This window comes from Drosophila willistoni (assembly GCF_018902025.1).
Source record: "Drosophila willistoni isolate 14030-0811.24 chromosome XR unlocalized genomic scaffold, UCI_dwil_1.1 Seg144, whole genome shotgun sequence".
Lineage (NCBI taxonomy): Eukaryota > Metazoa > Arthropoda > Insecta > Diptera > Drosophilidae > Drosophila > Drosophila willistoni.
The window spans coordinates 3,472,039-3,493,733 of record NW_025814057.1 but is presented as its reverse complement, the minus strand read 5'-3'; the positions used below and the strand labels follow the sequence as shown (position 1 = coordinate 3,493,733).

At 39.2% G+C, this 21,695-nt stretch overlaps 2 protein-coding genes across 2 annotated transcripts in view; both read right to left on the bottom strand.

The window, feature by feature from the left end:
• The window catches only part of LOC6638574 (division abnormally delayed protein), an 84,937-nt gene extending 64,970 nt beyond the window's left edge, over positions 1-19,967 (bottom strand). Inside the window, exon 1 of the mRNA XM_023178929.2 lies at positions 18,477-19,967. Coding sequence (XP_023034697.1) covers positions 18,477-18,768 — 292 coding nt within the window. The 5' untranslated portion in view covers positions 18,769-19,967. The remainder of the gene's footprint in view (positions 1-18,476) is intronic.
• Positions 4,626-6,947, bottom strand: LOC26529334 (isocitrate dehydrogenase [NAD] catalytic subunit 5, mitochondrial). The gene has a single exon (XM_015179150.3). It carries the CDS (start codon positions 6,792-6,794, stop codon positions 4,719-4,721), a length of 2,076 nt encoding a protein of 691 aa, XP_015034636.2. The 5' UTR covers positions 6,795-6,947; the 3' UTR covers positions 4,626-4,718.
• Positions 19,968-21,695: the final 1,728 nt, after the last annotated feature.

Here is a 21,695-nt window from a genome sequence, read left to right as displayed (position 1 = left end):
TTAAAAGGTTACGTCAAGAAGAACAAACGCTATCGTTAACTTGAACAGTGCACGCATAATGTATATCGATAGAAACTCTCTTCGACCCACAAACAAAAAATAAATGCCTCTCCTAAATGCCAATCTACATAGAAAACCTAGCCCAAGTACAAACAATAAAATACAACAAAACGCATTATCAAAATAATAAACAATTGATGATATTTTACTTACGATAACAACAAACACCAACAACAACCTCTTCAAAAGCATAAAAATAAAAAACAGAAAAGAAATCAATAAAATATACAAAACGCAATTGAAGCAAAATTATAGGAATCGGAGACGCGGGTGGGGGGAAAGGGAAAAGGAGCACAAAATACTTGCAAATAAATAAAAATTGCTTTATTTATTAAGCATTAAACAATAAATGGGATTATTTTTATCATCAGACCAAAAGAAAAAGAAAATAAGTGAGGCGGAGGAGTAGAAGAAAAACAAAAACCGAAGAACAAAAAAAAACAATAACATAATGGTACAACTCCCTTTCTAACCAACTCCAACCCCCACCTCCACCCCAACCCCATCCCATCTCTCTTTCCTCCTTCACCCAGAGCAATCGACTCTATGCCATTCCACTCCCCCCCGCGTTTTAGTCGCCACCTCCTCCTCAATCTTCCACTCAGTGTGAGAATAACAATTGCAAACAGGAGCTAGGCAAATAAATGCAAATCATGTTGTTTCCTTTAGCTCAAAGCATCAGCTCCGCCACACACTTTTTCCAGATACTCTTCTCAAAGTTTGGTACATGCCGGTTTAAAACCATCTTGTAACAAAATTGACATAATTTTGATATTGACCTTTTCTAATTTTATAGGCATGGACTAAATACACATTAATTTTAGACTTTTTGAACAAATTCTGTCAATATTTTCTGCTTTTAAAATTTAATTGCCATCTTTTGCTAATCTCTTTTTAAGGCTTATTTGTTCTATGAGGTGTCAAATATATGTATATACATAAATATATTTTAGTCTTATGTAGAATTGTCGTTTTGAAATCCCATTTCTTTATATATTCTATATACATCATCATCATATAAATATATATTGAGTTATTTGGAAAGCTGAGACAAAAGAACCTTTTTGCTTAAAAACTTAACATCAAACAAACAACAACATACCGCAAGTCGTTTAAAGGATCATATATATTATAAGTATGTACATATATACTTCCAGAATCTATCTGTCTTCTATTTTTTTTTAACAATTGGAAACGTGGTCATCCTGATTTTAGAGCCATCTTTAGAGGTTTTCTGCTTAAGGTTTGCTTCTCCTTTTAGATAAAATATCGATGAAATCGAATCAAGAATTATAGAAGCTAATCATCAAAGGGTATAGAGAGTGCGTTCATTCATTTATAAATTATAGCCTCTGGCTTATTTTGGGATTTTTGATGAGCGACCGTGGAGGTTGGCGGATGGACGGAGGACGGAGCGGGCAGAAGGTTTGAAATGGGAAGCATTATGGCGATTGCGATTGTGATATTGTAAATGGCGTTTGAAGTGCTCCGTTGTGGGGGTTTTGCGGGTCGCGGTGGGGAGTGACCAAGAATCCAAGCAAATGTCAGGGGTGGACAGGCAAGGCCTACTAAGTAGCCATTCAACTCATTTGAATGAAACACTGTTTCACTCGGCTTTTCCATTCTTATAAAATGTTTCACGTTTTTGTTTTTTTGTTTTTTTTTTGAGGGTTTTTTGTTTTGTTTTTGTTATGCTGTTTTTGTTTGCTCGTCCCGAATTTTATTTCACCAAATTTGTAACTGTCACTTTACATTACAATTTTTTGTTGTTGTTGTTCTCCTTCTTCAGTTCGGTGCGTTTCCTTTTTAGGTTTTTTTTTCTTCCTTTTTCATCAAGTATTTACTGCTGTTGTTGTTGCTGTAGTTGGTATGGAAATCTACATGTTCCAAACTTTTACCGAATGGTCCGAGTGTGTTTTGATTGTGAGGGGAAAAACGGGGAGAAAAAAAAAAGTTTCTGGTCTAAAGGTAGGCAAAAGTTTTGCAAGTGACAAATAGATTTAAATTTGAAAATGCTTTTTCTGTGTTGCGACCATTGAAACGATTTGAATGGTTGGGTTTTTGGTCTGAATGAATGGGGTTGGATGGATGTGTCCTGTTTGTTTGTTCGTATGTTGTATGTTGCAAAGGGTTTGTCATGCAAAGCACTATTGACAGTGGTCGTAAATCTTTGTAAAAGTGCCTGCTTTAACCCTTGTCAGAGAAGGGTAAGAGCCAGCCAGCCAGCCAGCCAACAGTCAGTGGGGGCAAAACGAACGACCTGGGCGTGAAAATTTGTGTATGAGCATGAAAATCAGTTTTCAAGTTGCTTCGATTTAAGCGATTTACAGGGTTACCTATTTATGTAACCATCATGGCCATATCCACAACACTTGTCTTGCCATTTGTAAGACGTTTCTTAAGATGAAAAGGGGTTTCCATTGTTTTTTTTTCCTAGAGGGCCAGATGAATAATGATTTGGCTGGCCTAATGGAAAACTGAGCCAAACAAAGTCAATTTCAATCTATTAGTAAGTTAGATACACACTCACACACACAATATGCCGTTGCATTGAAGAGTTTGAAGCTTAATTTAATACATTTAATGAATAGTATTTCATTTTAATTACAACTTATGCAATATTAAGTTTTGTAGTGTAACAACAAACGACTTTTGGCTTCAACAAGTTGAGAATCATAAGTAATACTTTGAATAAGCTGTACAGAGCTTGAGAGTTCAAGATTCAAGTTTTAAACAAATTCCTGTTAACATTGAGCCCTTTTCGATAATAGTTTTGATAAAAAACAATAAACAAATTGGATGACATCAGTTTTTGTTTTAAAATTCCAAGTAGTGTGGCCCGTTGGAACAAAAGCATATGTTGCATGTCCATATAATATAGAAATAGATAATTCTGGTTAATTTCAATGACCTTATCATCACGCTGGAACATTTTTTTTATATTTTTTCTCAATTTCCCGAGAACTAAAACACGAGAAACGCAGCAAAGTGGGGGGAAAACAACCGAATTCGTTGAAGCAATTATGTGAGGAGGCGGCACAAATGTTCACAGCTCGCCAGCCATCATCATTCGAATTGCATTTACAAATTAGCATTCTAATGAGCCAAGGCCCTGGCCTGGCCTGGCCGGGGTAATTATGGGCGTCGCCTTCTTTTGTCTATTTGGAAGCCTCCAACTTCCCCTACTCTGCGTATCCATGCATACATTGTGCAAGAGCAGTAATTTCGCTGGAAGCAAGCATGGCCTTTGCGTGTTGGCCAATTGAAATGAGATGGATTTGTTTAGGCCAGGGCATGGAGTAGGAGTTGAAGCAGCAGGAGAACGAGGCGAAGGCAATTGAAGGTTTATGAATGGAAGCGACAACTAGGACGCATTGCGGCTGATCTACTTGCAAGTTCCTGTCCCTAATCCACCAGCAACCTCGCTAACCCCTCACACCGCACCGCACCACCTTCGAGTTAAAGTTGCATTAAAAACTGAAACTGAAAACCGGTTACCATCATCATCATCATCATCATCATCATGCGTTTTGCGCTGCAGCCACAGAATAACGAAAAATTCTTGACTTTTGTTTCACATACATACAAAAAAAAAAAAAGGAACGAGGTTTATCTTACGATTCTCCCGAGGTTCCCGGGTTCTTTGGCTGCCCCTTTTTTGTTTTTGTTTATATAAATTCTTTGAAATGCACACAAAACACACACACACACAGATATAGAGAGAAAATTAAATTTGTTCTCTTCTTTTTAATTTTTATATAGCTGGACTGCTCTTTGGTTGGTTTCTATGGCGTTTTCTTCCTGTTTTTTTTTTTTTCGTTTCTGTTGCACGCTCTACTGAACGCACTGAACGGCCCGAAAGAGGGCCCTATTCTTGTTCTTGTTGGCTAGTGGAGTTTGGTTTGTTTAGAGTTTTTGGGACGTCGGTGCCTTTTTAGACGCAACTCTCACAAAGTCTCAAAGTTGTTGGTTGGGAGAGTTGCTTTTTTTTTTGGAGTGTGGTCCGAGAACTGAACATGCATGTAAAAATGCAACGTAACTTGGATACGGAATGGAACCAGAGAGAGAGAGAGAAAGAGAGAGAGAGAGTTATGGCAACGTTGGCGGGGGGCAGGTAGAGTTGGTGGCCAGAGAAGGGCCACAAACACCATGTGCATGTGCGGTTGATGACTTGCACTTGGCTCTCGATTTCGGTGTCGGTCGAACTAACAGAGACTGAGTGACTCTGACTCTGACTTTGACTTTGGCACTGGTTAGACTGGCTGGCTGCTGCTGCTGCTGCTGCTTGTTTTGCTGGCTTACTTGGTCGCTGCTGCTGGCCTGGTCAGGAATTCGGTTTGGGTTTGGGGTTTGAGTTTGGTTTTGTTTGGTGTTGGAGTTTTCTGTTTCTCCTGTTTTACTTTGACTTTGGCTGCCGGTGGCGGTTTATTTAGTTTTTTTTTTTTCTTTTCTCTCTGATCTCTGGCCAGAAACAAGTGTGACCAGTTTTTGAATTGAAAGAATTTATAGTATGTATATTTATCAAATAAAAAAAAGAGAAGGAAAATGAATTTGCAACAGAAATATAGAGTTTTGTGTTTTTTGAAATCATTTATAATTTAGATTCGTATACGATTGGAAGAACATCAACTGAAAGGGAGGGGGGGCAGGGATTTGTCTCATTTTAGATTCTTTATAACGGCCTTGGTGAATTCAGAGCATTTGGCCTTGCCACCCAAATCCATTGTGCGTACATTATCATCTTTGATGGTCTTTATAACGGCTTGTTCAATTAAATCGGCATAGCTATGGAATTGTATATAGTGCAACATCATTACAGTGGACAGAAGCAGCGCTGTGGGATTTGCCAGATCTTTGCCAGCAATATTCGGTGCGGTGCCATGGACAGATTCAAAGATGGCACCAGCAGTGCCAATGTTACCCGATGGCGTTAGACCCAGGCCACCAACCAAACCGGCGCAGGTGTCAGAGATAATGTCACCATAGAGATTGGGTAGAACGAGAACATCGAAACGTTTTGGGTTATCGACAATCTTGAGGCAGACAGTGTTGAGAGTGACCTCCTCGTAGGTAATGCCCAGAGACTCCATCTGCGACTTGTACTTGTTGGCCACTTCGCGGACACAAGTGATGAAGAGTCCATCGGACATACGCATCGATGACTTCTCGTGAACGGCTGTGATTTTCTTGCGCTTCATGGCGAGGGCATAGGAGAAACCATATTCGGCCACTCTGAGTGAGGCGGCACGTGTGATTAGCTTGATGCTCTGCACGACACCATTGACCAGAGTGTGCTCAATGCCCGAGTACTCGCCTTCCGTATTCTCACGTATGGTCACAACATCGACATCCCCGTAGACAGTCTCTACGCCGGGTAGGGAGCGGCAGGGTCTTACATTTGCATAGAGATTGAAGAGTTGACGCAGAGTTAGATTCAGGGAACGAAAACCTGTGCCCACTGGCGTCATTAGGGGACCCTTGAGACCCACTTTGGTCCGCTGCATGCTCTCAATCACCTGCTTGGGCACTGACGCCCGTCCATTGCTATCCACAACGGGCGTCACATCCACTGGCTCAAAGATCAGTGGGACCTTGGCCGCTTCAAGGATTTCAAGTACGGCAAGCGAAATTTCCGGCCCGATGCCATCCCCGGGCATAAGTGTGATGGTGCGTGGTTTATGATTCATATTGCCACCACCATTGCCGACCTTGGAGCCGCCCCCGCTGCCTCCTCCGCCAACTTTGCCGTTGCCTCCCCCGCCGCCTGGACGTCGGGTGATTTGAGTAGTTTGAGTTGGAGGTTTCACTGGTCCTTTTGGTGGTGGTTTTTGTGGTGGCTGTGTGGGTGGTGGTCCTGAACGTGGTGGTCCAGGAGGTGCTTGACTAGGCGGTCGAGATGTGGGTCCTGATGGTCCAGGAGGGGTTTTCTGACTAGCGGGCGCAGCTGGAGGTGATGGTAACAAAGGATTTGATTGTTTCGGACTAGGCTGTTGTCCTGGACTGGGTTTCGCTGCAGTGGAAGGTGTCAATGGACTGAGTGGTACTGGTTTAGGTGCTTGAGTTGGCATCGTTGTCGGAGCTTTTGGCTCTTCTGGTTGTCTTTTTCCTGTGAGTCCCTCCTGGGATGGCTCATTTCGATCTAGTTTATCTATAGATCCTCCATTGGGTGATGTAGTGGGAGACTTTTTCTGCTTATCTGATGTATTCTTCCCCTTACCGGGACCTTCTCCACTGCCAGGGCCTTTACCTCCTGGCGGTCCTCCCTCTGGGGGTTCTCCACCGGATGGTCCAGCTGGCGACCCGCCACCGGAAGAGCCACCCCCTGTCGATGTTATTGAACCGGATCCCTCGGACACCGAGAAACCAAATTCTCCCGCAGCCGAGCTCATGGAATTGCGTGGTGGGTTAATAGGACGTGGTTCGAGTACCACACCCAAACGTCTGTGATAGATTTCGTGGACAGTGTCCCCTCCTTGTTCGATTTCCTTCAAATTTTCCTCCTTTTTCTCACCACGCCTCACCGTGGGACAGGTTTGTCGTCTTGCCGGCTGCAAAGACTCAATGGCTGTTCGCCTTGGACGCTGGCTAGTCTCGAATGGTCGATTGCTGCGGACTCTGGTGAAACGCACACGTGATCCATAGTTTTCGGCATAGGAGCGGATATGATGCGAACCGATGCTACCATTGGCTGGCCGATGGCAAACAGTTGCAATCCCAACCAACCGACGCAACATATTGTTGATGTCAAACGTAATTTTGCACGTGTTACTGCGAGGAAGGAGAACCGAGTTTGTTGTTTGTTTTTTTTTTTTAAATTTTAATCTTAGAAAATCATTGCTATGATGTCTTCCAATCTCAAGCTATAGAAAGAAAGTGGCTAGATTAAGGGACACAAACTTTGTAGAATATCTTTGCTAGAAAATTCACAGCCTACTCATTATATATATATATATTTCCATATCCATTGGAATTGTTTGACTTTACTACTAGATATTTTCATTTCCGCAAAACGTTTAAAAAATTCATTCTCTCCCTTTCTTTCCCTCTCTCTCTGTCGCTCTCTTTTTTGAACAATAGCGGAAGTCAACACTTGGCCGGGCCCGGCTACGGCTCGACTCTGGATCTGAATCGTGCTCGGACCAATACCAATTTGCATAGCTTTTAGGCAAACGTCTTGGGCCTTAACATTTGCAACGGGCCAACTTCCTTTTAGTGCTAGTTTCGCTTTTGTTTGGCGCCTCAAAAAAAAAAAAAGTATAAAAAAACTTTTTGGCGACTGGCACCGACTGGCCAAAATAATAAAAAAAAAATTATATAAGGAAGCAAACGTAAAAGTAAGGAAAAACTTTTGCAAGGCAAACACGCGACAAGTTGGCTAGAACGTTGACGCAACGCCTTGTAACCCTTTTTCAGGCTGGCGCAGGAAATGATTTCATTTCATTTTACAGAAATTATTTCTCCGGTTTTATTTTATATAATTTTTCTTTGGTTCTACTATGCCGATTCACTTTGCATTTCGCTTTTATTTTTGGTTAAGCTAATTAAATTACTTTTTCCGTCTGCAATTTCATTTCAAAATTTGTTTGTTTTGAAGGTCGGGCAGTATTTGTATTTGTTTGGCTCTCTTTCTCTGGCTTTAATTGAAAAAGTTTCCCCCCAACCACCGACCCATCGGGGGGTGGTCGACCGACAATAGAAAATGATTAAATATGAGAAAATTTTTTGTCATGTATTTAATTATATGTAAATGGGAGCAGTAACGAAATTAGCTGCGAAAGGCAATCAAATTATGCAGAAAAGGAACGTAACCAGAACCACCTTACAACTAGAAAGAGGGAGATGGAGAGAGAGAGAGAGAGGGGAAGAGTGTAGTACACGCACACACCTGCAGAAATACATGTGTGTGTTGTGGTGTGTGTGATATGGTGCGACCACGCCCACGTTACGCTTTTAGCTACAATAGAGTATCTTCATAATTTCTATACCCTGTATACCCTCAAATCTGAAAGTTCAAAAGGGTATATTCCCATTTTGGTCTGCAAGAAACTTGGTCAAATGGGGTTAGGTCTTTTTGGAGGTCTGTCAGCTACGCTACAGGATATCCACGAAGTCGTTGCCTTGCCCTAGTCTAGCATATTCGTCTTTTCAAGCTGTTGTCATTTGGCATAATCATATTTCAACGGATTAGCATAATTTTAACGAAAAATATTAATAATGAAAAGTGAATGGCGGTTGGTCGGTCTGTCTCTCTGTCGCTCAGTCTCTGCATCTCCGCCCCCGGTTGACAAACACGCGACGACGCGGCAAGTTATATTACATTTTCCTACTGTTCTAGGTAGACTATATGTATATATGTATATATAGAGGAGGAGAGGTTAAGCTCTCGATGTGCTCATATTTATTTTGTTACGCGCATTTATATTCATATTTGGTAATACGAATACCTCCTTCTCTCACTCACTCACCTGTACCTTCTTTTGTTTGTGCGTGGGCAGAGGGGAGAGACTCTTTTTTTCTTCTTACCCTATTTATCAAAGAGGTATATTGACTCAAAGGAGTCTCTAGTCACTTTAATCTCTCACCTCTTAAGTAACATGTAGAGCATACAATATTCGACATTGCACATAGTTAGACCATATTACTTTGAATTTTTCCAACAGATTTAGTTAGAGTTTAGGTTTTGGTTTTGGTTTTGGTCTTTTTGGGGTCCGACGTTGTTGGTATTGGTGTTGGCGTTGAGCGCCTCGCCGCATTTGTTGTTAAATGATTGATGATCTTTTGTTAAGGTTGCTGCCAACCAACCAACCGCCTACACCTACACGCACACACACACACACACACACACACACATATACACACAATTATTTACACATTATATTATGGCATATTATAATTTTTTTTCTGTGTTTCTGTTTCTTTGCTTGTTTTACATTTTTTCCGGCCAAAAACCGCCAAGCTGTCTAGTTGAGTGCACATTTCTGTGTTCGTTATCTGACCAACTTACCGCTCGGAGTCGCCATATCTCTCCTTATATTATAGATAGATACCTCTACAAACATACTTACACACATACATACATGTGTTGGTATGTTTATTTGTTTGCTTGTGTTGTTGTCAATAGATAAAATAGATTGTTTGCCATTATGAATAAGTATACACACCTGCAATGGGAAGAGTAAATAGAACAAATTAGTTAGAGTCACTTAGAGTTGGTTCAATTCATTTTATACTAGTTCAAGCGGCAATTTCTTTGGTATATCAAGTTTTGTTTTCTTAGGATTAACTAAACTCTTTGGTATCATTGTTTTTAAGGAAAAGTTAATCTGGCTCTGGTTATATTTATTCGCTTCAAATCCGGTTTCAAATTCTGGCATCTTCTTGCTATTTCCACCCTCTCCTCATATATATATTTAAAGAGTTTGTTTTCTTCCCCTGTTTGCATTTACTTCTCTTTTATTATTTGGATTTTAGCTTAGTGTGCAAAAAAAAAGAAAGAAACCGACAAAAAAAAAAGACCAAAGTCAATAAACCGTATAAATGTACAACAACAAAAGTAAATACAACTGGACAAGGGGGAGGAAAGTGTTGGCCAGGGGTGTGGGATGCGGCTTGGGGATTTAGTATGTGCGAGTATAAGCCAAACGCGTAGTGTAATCAATGAGCAGGCCAAAAAAAACCAGACCAGACTGAATCCAGTCACTTCAATACACTGATTCACACACACACACACACACACACACACACACGCACATGTCAGTGTATATACAGGGTGCTACAACAACTGTTCTATTAACACCCCCATTTAGTGTGCCATTTATGTAAGATAAATATCTTAACTATATTGATATATTTTATATCAAAAGTTTGCTTAACAAACTTCTTATCTTTATTCTATTTTGTTTTGAATCAATTTCCAATAAGAAATTTTCCATTTAAGACTAGGTTAACAACATTATATATTAATAATGTTATAAAATATTTATGGTTTTCAAATATACGAAACCCTTTAAATCTTCAATTTCATATAAATTTTAAAAACTCACCAAGAATAGAAAAAACCTTTCCAAAAATAAGAAAGAAAATCTTTAACTCCCCTGGAAAAATTCTTACAGTTTAATAATTTTCCAACTTAACACTTTAATGCTAAGCTACAAAATGGTTAATAGAATTTGAGTTTGGGTAGGTCAGGATAACAGCTAAGAGACTAAAACCAATTGCAGGTAATCAATAACTAGACAATGAGAGCAGTATTCAAAATGTTTGGCATATTTATGGCAATTGATTTATATCTATTTGGTATAAGAATGGCCTGTTCTTTGTCGATCAGAGGCTATAGCTAATATCCCGTGGACCGATTTAAGCTAGGATTTCTTCTTCTTCTTATTAGAGCGTCTTATAGTCAATATCGATGTTAGTTTATTAAATTTATCATTGTTTTAGCATATCATATCATCAATATATCTTTATTGTTAACGATAATTTTCTTCTCTGAGATAATTATCAGACTATTTTAGAATAGAGATGTAATTTATCCAAAAAGGTGTGCCTTGTTGTTGTCTTTTTTGCAAAACGTGGCTGTAAAAAGCTTTAGGTGTTTTTTTGTACCCATTTTTTATTGTTGGTCACTTTGTTTGCCATACATACATATGTATGTATGTACATTTGTATGTGTGTCTCGCTGTGTGCATGTACAGACATATATTTATTTATTTTTTGTATATTTCTTTATGATAACAAGACACCGCCAACGCCATAATAGCCTGGCTTTCATGGCATTTATTTACAAAAACGCAAAAGAGCCAAAAAAACAAAAAAGAAAAACAAAAATTAAAAGAGCCAAAGCCAGAAATTTGCTCGACTTTGGCTCATTTCTTTTATGTGTAAAACGTATTCTTTTGTTTCTTTTTTTGCTGACCATTTTAATGTTGGTCATTTATGTTGTTGTTGTTGTTGTTGCTGTGGTTGCGGCTGTTGCTCGTCATAAAGTGATTTATGAGACTTAGGTGCAAATAATTGATTTATGCGGTGGCAGCGCCGTCGCTGCCATTGTGCAATGAAAATATGACAAAAGCATTTGTCTTGTATGATAACGAAAACATTTAATAAAAGAAAAAAAAGCCAACAGACACAGCCAGACAAAAGAGTCAACTAAACGATAGTGTGGAGAGAGGGAGGAGGAGGAGGTGGAGGAATAGCGTGCTACTTTTATTTGAGTTAGCAAAAGATAATAATTAAAATAGTGCAAGAAAATAAATTGAAAACATAAATGTAAGCACTGTGAGAAAAATTAGTAGAAAACATAATCCAAAAGGAATTGTTTTATTTTTTAAGATTATCAACATTTGTTTCTTACTACATATAATATTACAAATAAATGTTTTTTAAATAATTATAAATAACATTGTAAAAAAAAAACAAATAAATTCATACAGAAGAAGTTACATTTAGGAGCAAAGCTTTTTTAGTCAATATTTTTATAGTTTATTTTAGAAAAATAATGTAGAATACTTAAAAGAAATTTTAATATGTCATAAGAAAGTGACTAAATATGTTTAAGAGTTTTATAACTTAAAAAAAAAAACAAATTAAACATATTTTAAGCGTTCACACTATTTTAACCTAAAAGCCATCTAGAAAATAACGGAATATCTAGACCAAAAACTCTTAAAACAAATTTGAATAATGTTTAACGGAGAGAATTTGCATAAACAAATTAAGAATCGAATACCAATAAAAAACACAAACCCTTAGCACAATTAACTTTTAAGAGGAAAGGGTAGCTAATGTGTTAAGTATTTCCAGCTTATGTTAACTTTACCTGTCTGAGAAATTCATAGAACTTCAATTTGAATACAAGAGAGGATCGAGAAAGAAGAGTGAGAGAGTGGAGGGGGAAAGGTAGAATGATGGAAGAAGGGGGAAAAAAAAGGTAAGAAATGCCGGAGCAATAAGCAAATAAAGCGCTACTTAAATCGCCTATTTGGCATACACATTATATGGATAATACCCATCTTATTCTCTGGTAATCTACTCTCTGATGTCCATAACTAACGCCACTTAGAGCGGAAATGCCAACTAGTTAGTTATGAATGTGTGTGTGTGTGTGTGTGTGTGTGTGTGTTTGCCCCCTTCTATTTCGATGCTGTGCACACTTCACTAGGCATTAACCTTTACCTTTTTTCCGTGAACATAACAATCTAACCAAAAAACCAAACGTAAGCAGCAACTGGCATCCATGAATCAAAAAAAAAAAAAAAAAAAACCAACGAAAGAATCCGGCGACGTTTGTATCTCAAACCAAACACACTCACACACACACACACACGCGCAGAGATACACACTTATGCAGACAAAACACTCGAATACCTGTGTGTTCATTGGAAAACAACGATTACGCGGCACAAAAGGCATGGACAAACAATGAAGAGAGACAGAGACGAAGATGAAGCAACAGCAGCAACATCACAAGAAGAACACAACCATAGAAAAAGACAAGAAAAACTGTTGGTAAGTAAGTCGGCAAACTTGGCTTTGACTCTGACTTTGGATGGCTGTTTCTGCATCATCATCATCAGTTAGCAGTTGGCAGTTGGGCCAGACATTGCATAAGCCCAAAAGGACCAAAGTGAAACGGCCTAAAAACAAAAACAAAAAAAATACTGGAAAATTGTATCGCCATAGTCCATATAAGAAACGGATACACACACACACACACACACATAGAGAGAGGAGAGCACATAAAATGCATCTCAATTGCTGTCTTCAAGTTCTTTAGGTTTTGTTTGTTTGATGAATTTACTTGTAAATGTTTAAAAATAGCTACAAACACACACACACACACACACATGTATCTATCTGTATGCAAGGCAGGTACAAAGCGTGAGATACAAATGTATCTACTACCTGTCTGAGGCACATTTCACACATTTTATGGTTTCATTTTCTTAGACTGGGGCGCGCATCTACATGTATGTGTGTGTGTGTGTGTGTATGTGTGTATGTGTGTGTACCTCTCTTATGAGAAGCCTATACTAAATATTTAATTGCTTTTACAACTCAACTTAACTCAACCCATTTCAACTCATCTCAAACTGAACTCGACTTGACTTGTATTTTTACTAGTTTATGTGAACTTTATCTTATCTCCAGAAGCCAGTCACTTCAGTCTTATCAAAATGCATTCACCGAGCATTATCGACAACGTTACCCCCTCCCCCCAGTTGGCAGTTGCCAGTTGCCAGTTACCAGTCCCACCGCCGCAACCCTCCCTTCGTCCATATCCGTGTCGCATGTCGCATGTCCATGTCCAAGCGGAAGCTACAAACAGTTGACAACTTCCTTACGGACAAGGCTCTTTTGGTTCAACTGAAAGACGCTTAATTGCGACCACTTTTAGCATGTTTCTAATTAAAATGTGTAGACGGACGACCAAAGACGACGACAAAATGTTGGACGATATACATAAGAGATGCGACCTCAGAGCAAAAAATAAAAAAAAATAAATAAAAATATATACAAAAACAGGTTGAAAAGTGAGCTGAGCTAAGGCAGAACCTCATCATCATCAGCTTTTTGCCTTAACTCAACCTACAACCTCAACTAAACCAAAACCCCTCGAAGCCCCTTTTCCGCCTTCTCATCCATACACACACACACACACACACACACACACACTGACTGTGTTTTTGACATGAATGAAAATTAAATATTTACAAAGAGATGGAATGGGGGGCAAGGCAAATGGATAACGTGCAAGGGGAGGAGGAGGAGGGTGGAAGGTGTAGGTAGAGGAATGGAAAAAAAATGATACAATGTTGTGTAGAAAACATCATAAAAATGTCACTTGTGGCTATGTTTATTATCTACTACAACTGAAAATTCTAGGAAAAAGAATTTTTAGTTCTTGTTGTTTAACTGAATGAAAACTAAGAGGGCAAACCAAAAATAATGAACGTAAGTATTTGTTGCAGATATGTTTTGTGTTTATGTTTATATAGTTCTAGTTCTGGTATCTATGAGATTGCCAATCAATGACATCACTTCACAGAAGCATAGGAAACTAAACAGAAACCAATACACGAGCTCGCCGCACGCAAATTGCCTTTTTCTATTGAGGTCAAAAGTGTAAAAAAAATAAAAAAGGGGGGCAAAGAAAAAAAACCAAATAAAAAGAAACACAAAATTAACGCAAACATTAAGAAAGTAGCTGCTAAGCCATTGCCATAATATTATACAATACAAAGGCAAGATTTTGTTTTTCTTTTGCCCCCATTGCCAAGCCCCATTCCCTCCCTTCCTCCCTACCTTGCCACCGCCGTTGTATCTGTCTGACTTTTTTCATTTGTTTCTTGTTTCTTACTTCAAATGCGTGTGAAATCGATGGGCACAAAACGCACAGGCGTCGTTAATTTTAATTGAAACTAATTAGCACAAATATAAAAAAAAGAAGAGAAGAATACAAAAAAAAACTTAAAATGCGGCAAATCGTTGAGAGATCTATACGTTCCATTGGGTTCCGGGGCCATGTTGTAATAATAATGCTAGCCAATGCCATGAAAAAAGTGCGTCATGCTAAGACTGAGAGACTCAGAGACGGAGGGGGGAAGTGTATCCATGAAAGACATAAAATAAAAAGCTTGTAAAAACAACAACTTTAATGTGAATAAAATTGAGTAGACAGACCGGACATAAAAAAGAAGAAGACAAAAAAAACAGATGGACAGACTGTGATACAAACGGTTAGGTTAAACTTGTATTCCCAAGTACACATATTCATCATAGTAAATGCCAAAGACCAATGTTCCCCCCACTCACCTCTCACTAGAAAGGGGTTTACTCTTTTAGCCTTTTTTAGGACTTGGGAACCAAACAATCTACCGGAGAATGGACCAAAACGTTGCTTAAACACTTAAAAACGCACTTGTATTACTTTTACCAGCATTAAATCAATTAGAAATGTTTGGCTTACAGTTTAATTGATCACCCGCTGTAATGCAGAGACAGAGAAAGATACAGAGAGACAGAGAGAGAGAGAGAGAGAGAGAAGGATTGAGACTAGAACAGCGAGCAATTAAATTGAACATTAAGAATGAACTGAAACTTAATTGATGAGATAAGTTCAAGTTACTGCTGGGTGAATGTTTTACGCTTGAATAAACTTAGTCTTCTCTCTCTCTCTCTCTGTGTGTGTGTGTGTGTGTGTGTGTGTGTGTGTGTGTGTGTGTGTGGTAAAAGTTCTTCAAGAACTTGACTTTAAATGTTTAAATTTCTAATGTGATCCATGTCCAAAAAAATAAAACCTCATAGCAAAAGTATCTCAAAAATCGAATGCAATAAAAAAACAAACAAGTTTCCTGTTTCTTGTTTTCTCTCTCTCTCTCTCTCTTACTTGTCTCTCTATCCAGCCATCTCTTTCTCACTCTGCATATTTTTGGCCAAGTGTAATAAATGTCTCTCCATTGGCTTTGGCATTTTTGCAATATTTCAATTCGCTTTGTTTACGGCTTTTAACGATCCGCACACATAAAATGTTATGGAACATTTTTCGAATGAATTTTTTTTCTTTTTGTGGTGATCTCTTTTTTCAAAACATATATAATATATGTATGTACGTTCATATATATAAATATCTTTGTATTGGCATTTTTGGTCAGCTACTTTTTTGATGAATTTACGCTTTGAAGATTAATGCTGCAGTTAAACCTTAAATGGAATCGAATTGATTTGCATTTTGCATTCAAATTCAATACAAAAATCTAACATTAAAGTCTATGGAATAAATCAATTTTTGTGCCAAACTTCCGCCCAGCAATTGCCAATACACACAGAGAGACACACACGCACACCCACCTGAATGTGGCAAAAATCAAATAATTGTCAGCATTTTTGGATAATTTTTATTTTTGTGGTTAATTAACAATTTTGCCGACTGTCTGTCTGTCTGACTGTTTGTCTGGCTCTTGAATCTGTGTTGGAATGTGGTTGTTGGCTGCTGGTATTGAAATCTTTTGAAATATTTTTCCAAACCAATGCATTTAAAATGCATTCATGAATAGTTCATGGTGCTGTAGAAAAGTTGTTTGTATCCTTCCAACCATTCAAGAGGAGATAGCGGCACAGCAGACTGGTGAGTGTCGGTGGCAACGTCTCACGTTTTGCTATTGCCTTTTGCCTTTTACCTTCTATTTGCACTTTTCACTTATCTATCTGTATGTATGTACGGGTGAGCACAAACACTTGAAGATACAGACAGACAGGGAGACAGTGCGACAGAGAGACAGTGCGACAGACCTCCACATGCAGATAGAAGTTACGCACCGGCAACGACCAACTCATCAAGTTGAAAACTTCGTATCTCATAGTTTGCTCTAATTTTCAATTGCGAGTTGCTTAAATATTTAGTAACATGCTTGACGCATTTGGCTTGCTTTACAAGATACAGATACAGATACAGATACAGATATAGATAGAGATTAGATACACACACACTATGACTTCCTGTTAGTCTCGATTTTGTTTGTAACCTGTCAGCAAAGTGTTCCACACTTTTGCCTTTTTGTTATTTGGTTTCTTTTTTAGTACTTATGAATTGTTTATGTTTAAAGGCAGCAACTCAATTAACAGTCGAGCAATGTGCGCAATTAAATTTATATTTAATTTTATGTATAGCGCCTGGCAGAGAGTTACTTTACCTGGGCAAACAGAAACACACCGTAGAGCAGGGGGAAGGGAAGGGAAGGGGAAGTTACATACACATTTATCGTATGCATGACACCGACATCAGATTAGCATCACAAACAGCACATAAACGTAAAAGTAACACACAAACGTAAATAAAAAAACAACCTGTGAGTCTGTTTCAGTCCAAGAAGGCCCAAAGAACTATGCAAACAGTAAATAAACGCCATTTCAGGGTACCCAAAAACAAAGTTCGGCATACTTAAGCAGGCCATTAGGAGCAACGACCAGCAGCAGCAGCCAAGCCAAAAGACAGGAAGATACACACAGAGAGAATGAGAGAGCGAGCGAAAGAGATGGGTGTAGACAGGGTGATCGATATGGCATTTGGTAAAGGTAAATGCGACCATTAGCCAAATTAAAATTCCACAAAGCAAAGCGCTAATAACTTGAAAATCACAGTCACAAACATAGAGAGAGAGGGAGAGAAAGAAATAGTGTTAGAAAGAGAGGGAAGCTAGAAGTTTGCTGGACATTGAAAGTATTTCAATTGGGTAAGCGTTCATGTGGATAAATCTTTGGGAAAAGTCTGCAATAGACTGACAGATACAGATACAAAAAAAAAAGAACGCCAACACACACACACACACACACTTGACAGTCAGACAGTGAAAGAGAAAGATAGAGAGGGGGTAGGGGAGAAGTCGAACAAATCTATCTTATAGATACGTTTTTTTTTTATTTTTATTTTTGTTGTTTATTTGTTAACTACCTGCGTGTGAGAAAAACGAGACCACGATTGCGAGAGAGTTCAGGTATAGAAACTTGCAACATCATTGCTGCCCCTTAAAACACACACGCACACACACAAACACGAACAGAGAGATACAGATAGATACCCATCTATGTATATAGAAGTTATAAGATATATATCTGCCTTTTGGGTGTCTTGTAATTGTGCGTAAATGTGTAAATACCACATCAAGGTCGATTAATCAATAACAATTATTTTTCACTCAATTACGCTGGCTGCTGCGACGCGACGCTGCGTGAGTTAAGTTTTTCACTTCTTTTCATTTGCCATTATTATTATTTCTCTCTTTTTCTGATCATTATCATCATGAACTTGTTTAACATTTGTCTATACGATTATTTTCACTTGTGTAAAAAATATGTAGCGAAGCCTTCGCATAGTTTTTTTTTTTTGCTTCTTTCTGGACTTGTTAGATGCGTGCCACTTGATATGGCAAACGAATCAGAATAATAAATGATGCCGCCACAGATACATACATATGAATATGTAGGTAGGTAGATACATATACTTGCAGATACTTACACATACATATATGTATCTATGCGATTTGTTTAATGAACCTGGGGCGTAGGCAAAAAAAAAAAAGTTTTTTTTTTGTTCATGGCTCGTCGAAAAAGTTTTTCGAGGCGTTGCTCAATGCTTTTCTAATTGCGAACGGCGGCGCTCCACTTGTTCATAGTTCACTTCAAGTGGCTGCCCACTTGAATGAGCCTCAGCCTCAGTCAGTTCAATGAATTTGCATATCTACGTCAAGGACAGTCGAGGAGGAGTAGGAAGAGGAGGAAGGTTCAGCTAGAAGAAGTTGCAGCTAAACTTTGACTGAAAGTGATTTATTTGATTTAAGCAATTTGACTTAAAGAATTCTCTCTCTGCCCATTGATCGATGAATGTAAAAGTTATGTGGGGGTGGGGGTGGGAGGCTTACCTTTCTCATTGTAAACTCCATTCGATGTGATGTCGATCGATTTGAAATAATCCTTAACGGCATCGCATTGCTGTTGCACAGTATCCTTGGCACGTGAGTCGCGTTGCAAGCGTCGCCTGTGATGCGTGGAGGCACTATGCTGATGCTGATGCTGATGATGATGTTGGTGGTTGATGTTGTTGCTTTCAGCCGATATGTCGCCAGCGCCCAAATGCTTGGCATTGGCCATTAGGCCAACACTGCAAATGGTCATGGCCATGGCGAAGAATATGTAGAACTTGAAACCGGCCATTTTATTGCGACTAAAGTTCACACTGATTTGGTCGTGGGGGTGGCGGGGGAAGGATTTGCTTGTTGTTGTATCTTTTATGCCTTCACTTTGGATTGCTCTCTTTTTTTTTTATCTTTTCCTTGTGTGAACACTTCTTTAAGGCATAAATTGTGCCCTCTGCTGTTGCATGTTGCAGTTAAACAGCTGTTTCACTCGCTCAATGAAACTCTTTCTTTTTGTTGCACTTGCCGGCTAACACACACACACACACACACACACAGACACGAGCGCACGCAAAGAAACAGAGAGAGACCGCGAGAGACCCAGAGGAACAGATTGACAGAAAGAGTGAGTAAAGGGCCAAAACAATGCGGCCCAAAACACGCGTGAGCAATAAAAACAAGTAAAACCCTTCGGCTAGCAAAAAGGGTTAACTTTGTGAACGAAAGTTTCTTTCACTTTAAATGGCAAAAAAAAAATAACAACACACACACACTCTCACACACACGCACACTAATGCCAAATGAGTGTGCAGCACAATGCAAAAAAAAAAACGAAAAAAAATTTATATAGACGGTTCGCGGTTCGTCAAGGCAGTTAAGATTTATTTTTATTTATTTCTCTGTTATTCTTTTCTCAACTCAATTTTACACGCACTTTAAACTATTTTGCAATAATTTGTTGTTTTGTTAAGAATATTAGCAACATTTCCATGACATAATCACAAAAAATAAAACAGCTGATTGATGGATATGTTCTCTGATTTAGTTTAGAATTGTGTGTGTTTATATATATGCATATATAAGTATGTATGTATGTGAATGAAATTCTATTATTCAATTCCTTTTTACATTCGATTGATATGCGTTCGATTTATTGCGTTGCGCGATTTCTAAGTATAATTAGTTGATTTTATTTTTGTTTTGTTTTGGTTTTTTTTTTTTTTTTTGCGAAGAAGAGATTGCACACAATATTCGCTAGCTATATATATATGAGGCCGATTTTTCAATTGCTTGGCAATTGCATTATTTATCATACGAAATGGCGTTTTTGTCTGTTGCAATTTATCTGTTGATTTTTCGTTTTCTTCTCTTTGACTTTGACCGGCGTTTCAGAAATCGTAATGCAATTCGACTTTATATTTCTGAATTGTACGCGTTTTGTGCTTTCTACGAGAACAGGGAAAAATTCTGACGCGCGCGTAACGAACCAACCACGACAAAAATTCAAATGAAACTGAAAGAAGAAGACTTAACAGAGAAGAAGAAGACTTAACAGAGACCTGTTGTTGGAACAGCGTCCAAGTCCAACAAAGGAGTCGAACTCGAGCAATCAAGTCGAACTCGAGCAGAAGAGACGAACAAGTGAGTGAAACAACAGAGCCGGAGAGGCTTAACATGGAAACTTAACATGGCTCTGTTCACTGCTGCGGACGGCGGCGCTAAGCGAAACAGACAGTGGGAGAGAGAGCCAACATGAGATGGTAAGATAAAGAGAGAGAGGGCGAGAGCAGAACGCCCTCGCTTCGCTCTCGTTAGCACGCACATGACCAACCGGCAGAAACAGATGATGACTTCGGCCCAAACAGTGTGGCAAAATCATATGAAAATTTGATCAATTGCCGAATACACATGGCAAATATGTCAGACATTGCTTATTTATGCATTTACATGCATTCATCTCCCCCCCACCATCGCTCCAATTTCAGTAGTCTTCGGAACAAAGATCCATTTCTCATTTGAATCTCAATTCCAACCCTCAAACCGATCGCCACCTTCTTCTGTTCATTCATTCCCGTTTGGCCATGTTTTGTTGGCTCTTTTTATCGTTGCCGCGGCTGCTGAACAAAAACAAAAAATTTGCATGCTCTTAATTGATTGCTGACTGGATTCTAATTTTTTATTTATAGGTTTTATGATCGGTTTAATGAACTCGTCTTTGTTTAGTTTGTTGCGATCGCAGCGGCAGCGGCGGCGGCTTCAGCGATAGGCAATGCTGATTGGAATGCCGTGTGCGGACTCTTATCGCTCTTTGCTCAGGCCCAGCTCAGTGTCTCAGATTTCACACCTTTGGTAGGGTTCGATCTTGGTAGGGCAAACTAATTGCCTGTTGTCAGGGAGGGGGAGGGGTGGCGGCGTCTGGTGGGGTGCACTTTTTGTTTTACGAGTAAATGGAATGGCATGACATGACCCTTGGCTCTGACCTCTACCTACACACACCTCTACCTGGCACACACACAGCACGTGTGTGTGTGTGTGTGTGTCTTTGACGATCGAGAAATTGTTGGCAAAAACAACAACAAAAAAACACAATGCACGACTTTCTGCATGACTTTCTCCCATCTCCCTAGGCATTGGCCTCGATGTTAAATACCTTTTACCGCCCGATATCCCACAACAGCAACAACAACAACACGACGATTTGACGACTCAGCACTTTGCCTGCTGGCCAGACTTTTAGCTCTCTTTGGTGTGGTGGTAATGGTGGTGGTATCTATTTCTTCATTAACCAGATACAACCCAACACAAGAGAAGAAAAAAAACAAAAAAAAACTTCACGGTGGTCAAACAGCGGACACCCAGCTGAGCGGCAAAGCAGCAACGCCCTCATTGGCCTTGTTACCATCACCAGCAGCCGGAGCAGCGTCCAAGTGATATGTTCATCTTCTCAGAGCTGCACGAAATGTTCCCGCTGCCCCGTCCCTGGACCGAAATGAACCCGAGAACTGGATTCTATTCAAATTAGCGTGCGATAAACAACAAGGCCCAAACAAACACACAAACACACACACACACACACACACAACACCAAAAAAAAAAACAAGAAAAAGAAGAAGATGAGGAACAGTTTACTAGCGCAAAAGACCACCGAAAATACCAAATCGAACAGCAAAAAAAAAAAAATGAGTCATGCGAAGCGGAAACAGTTCAGGATTGAATCAATTCTCC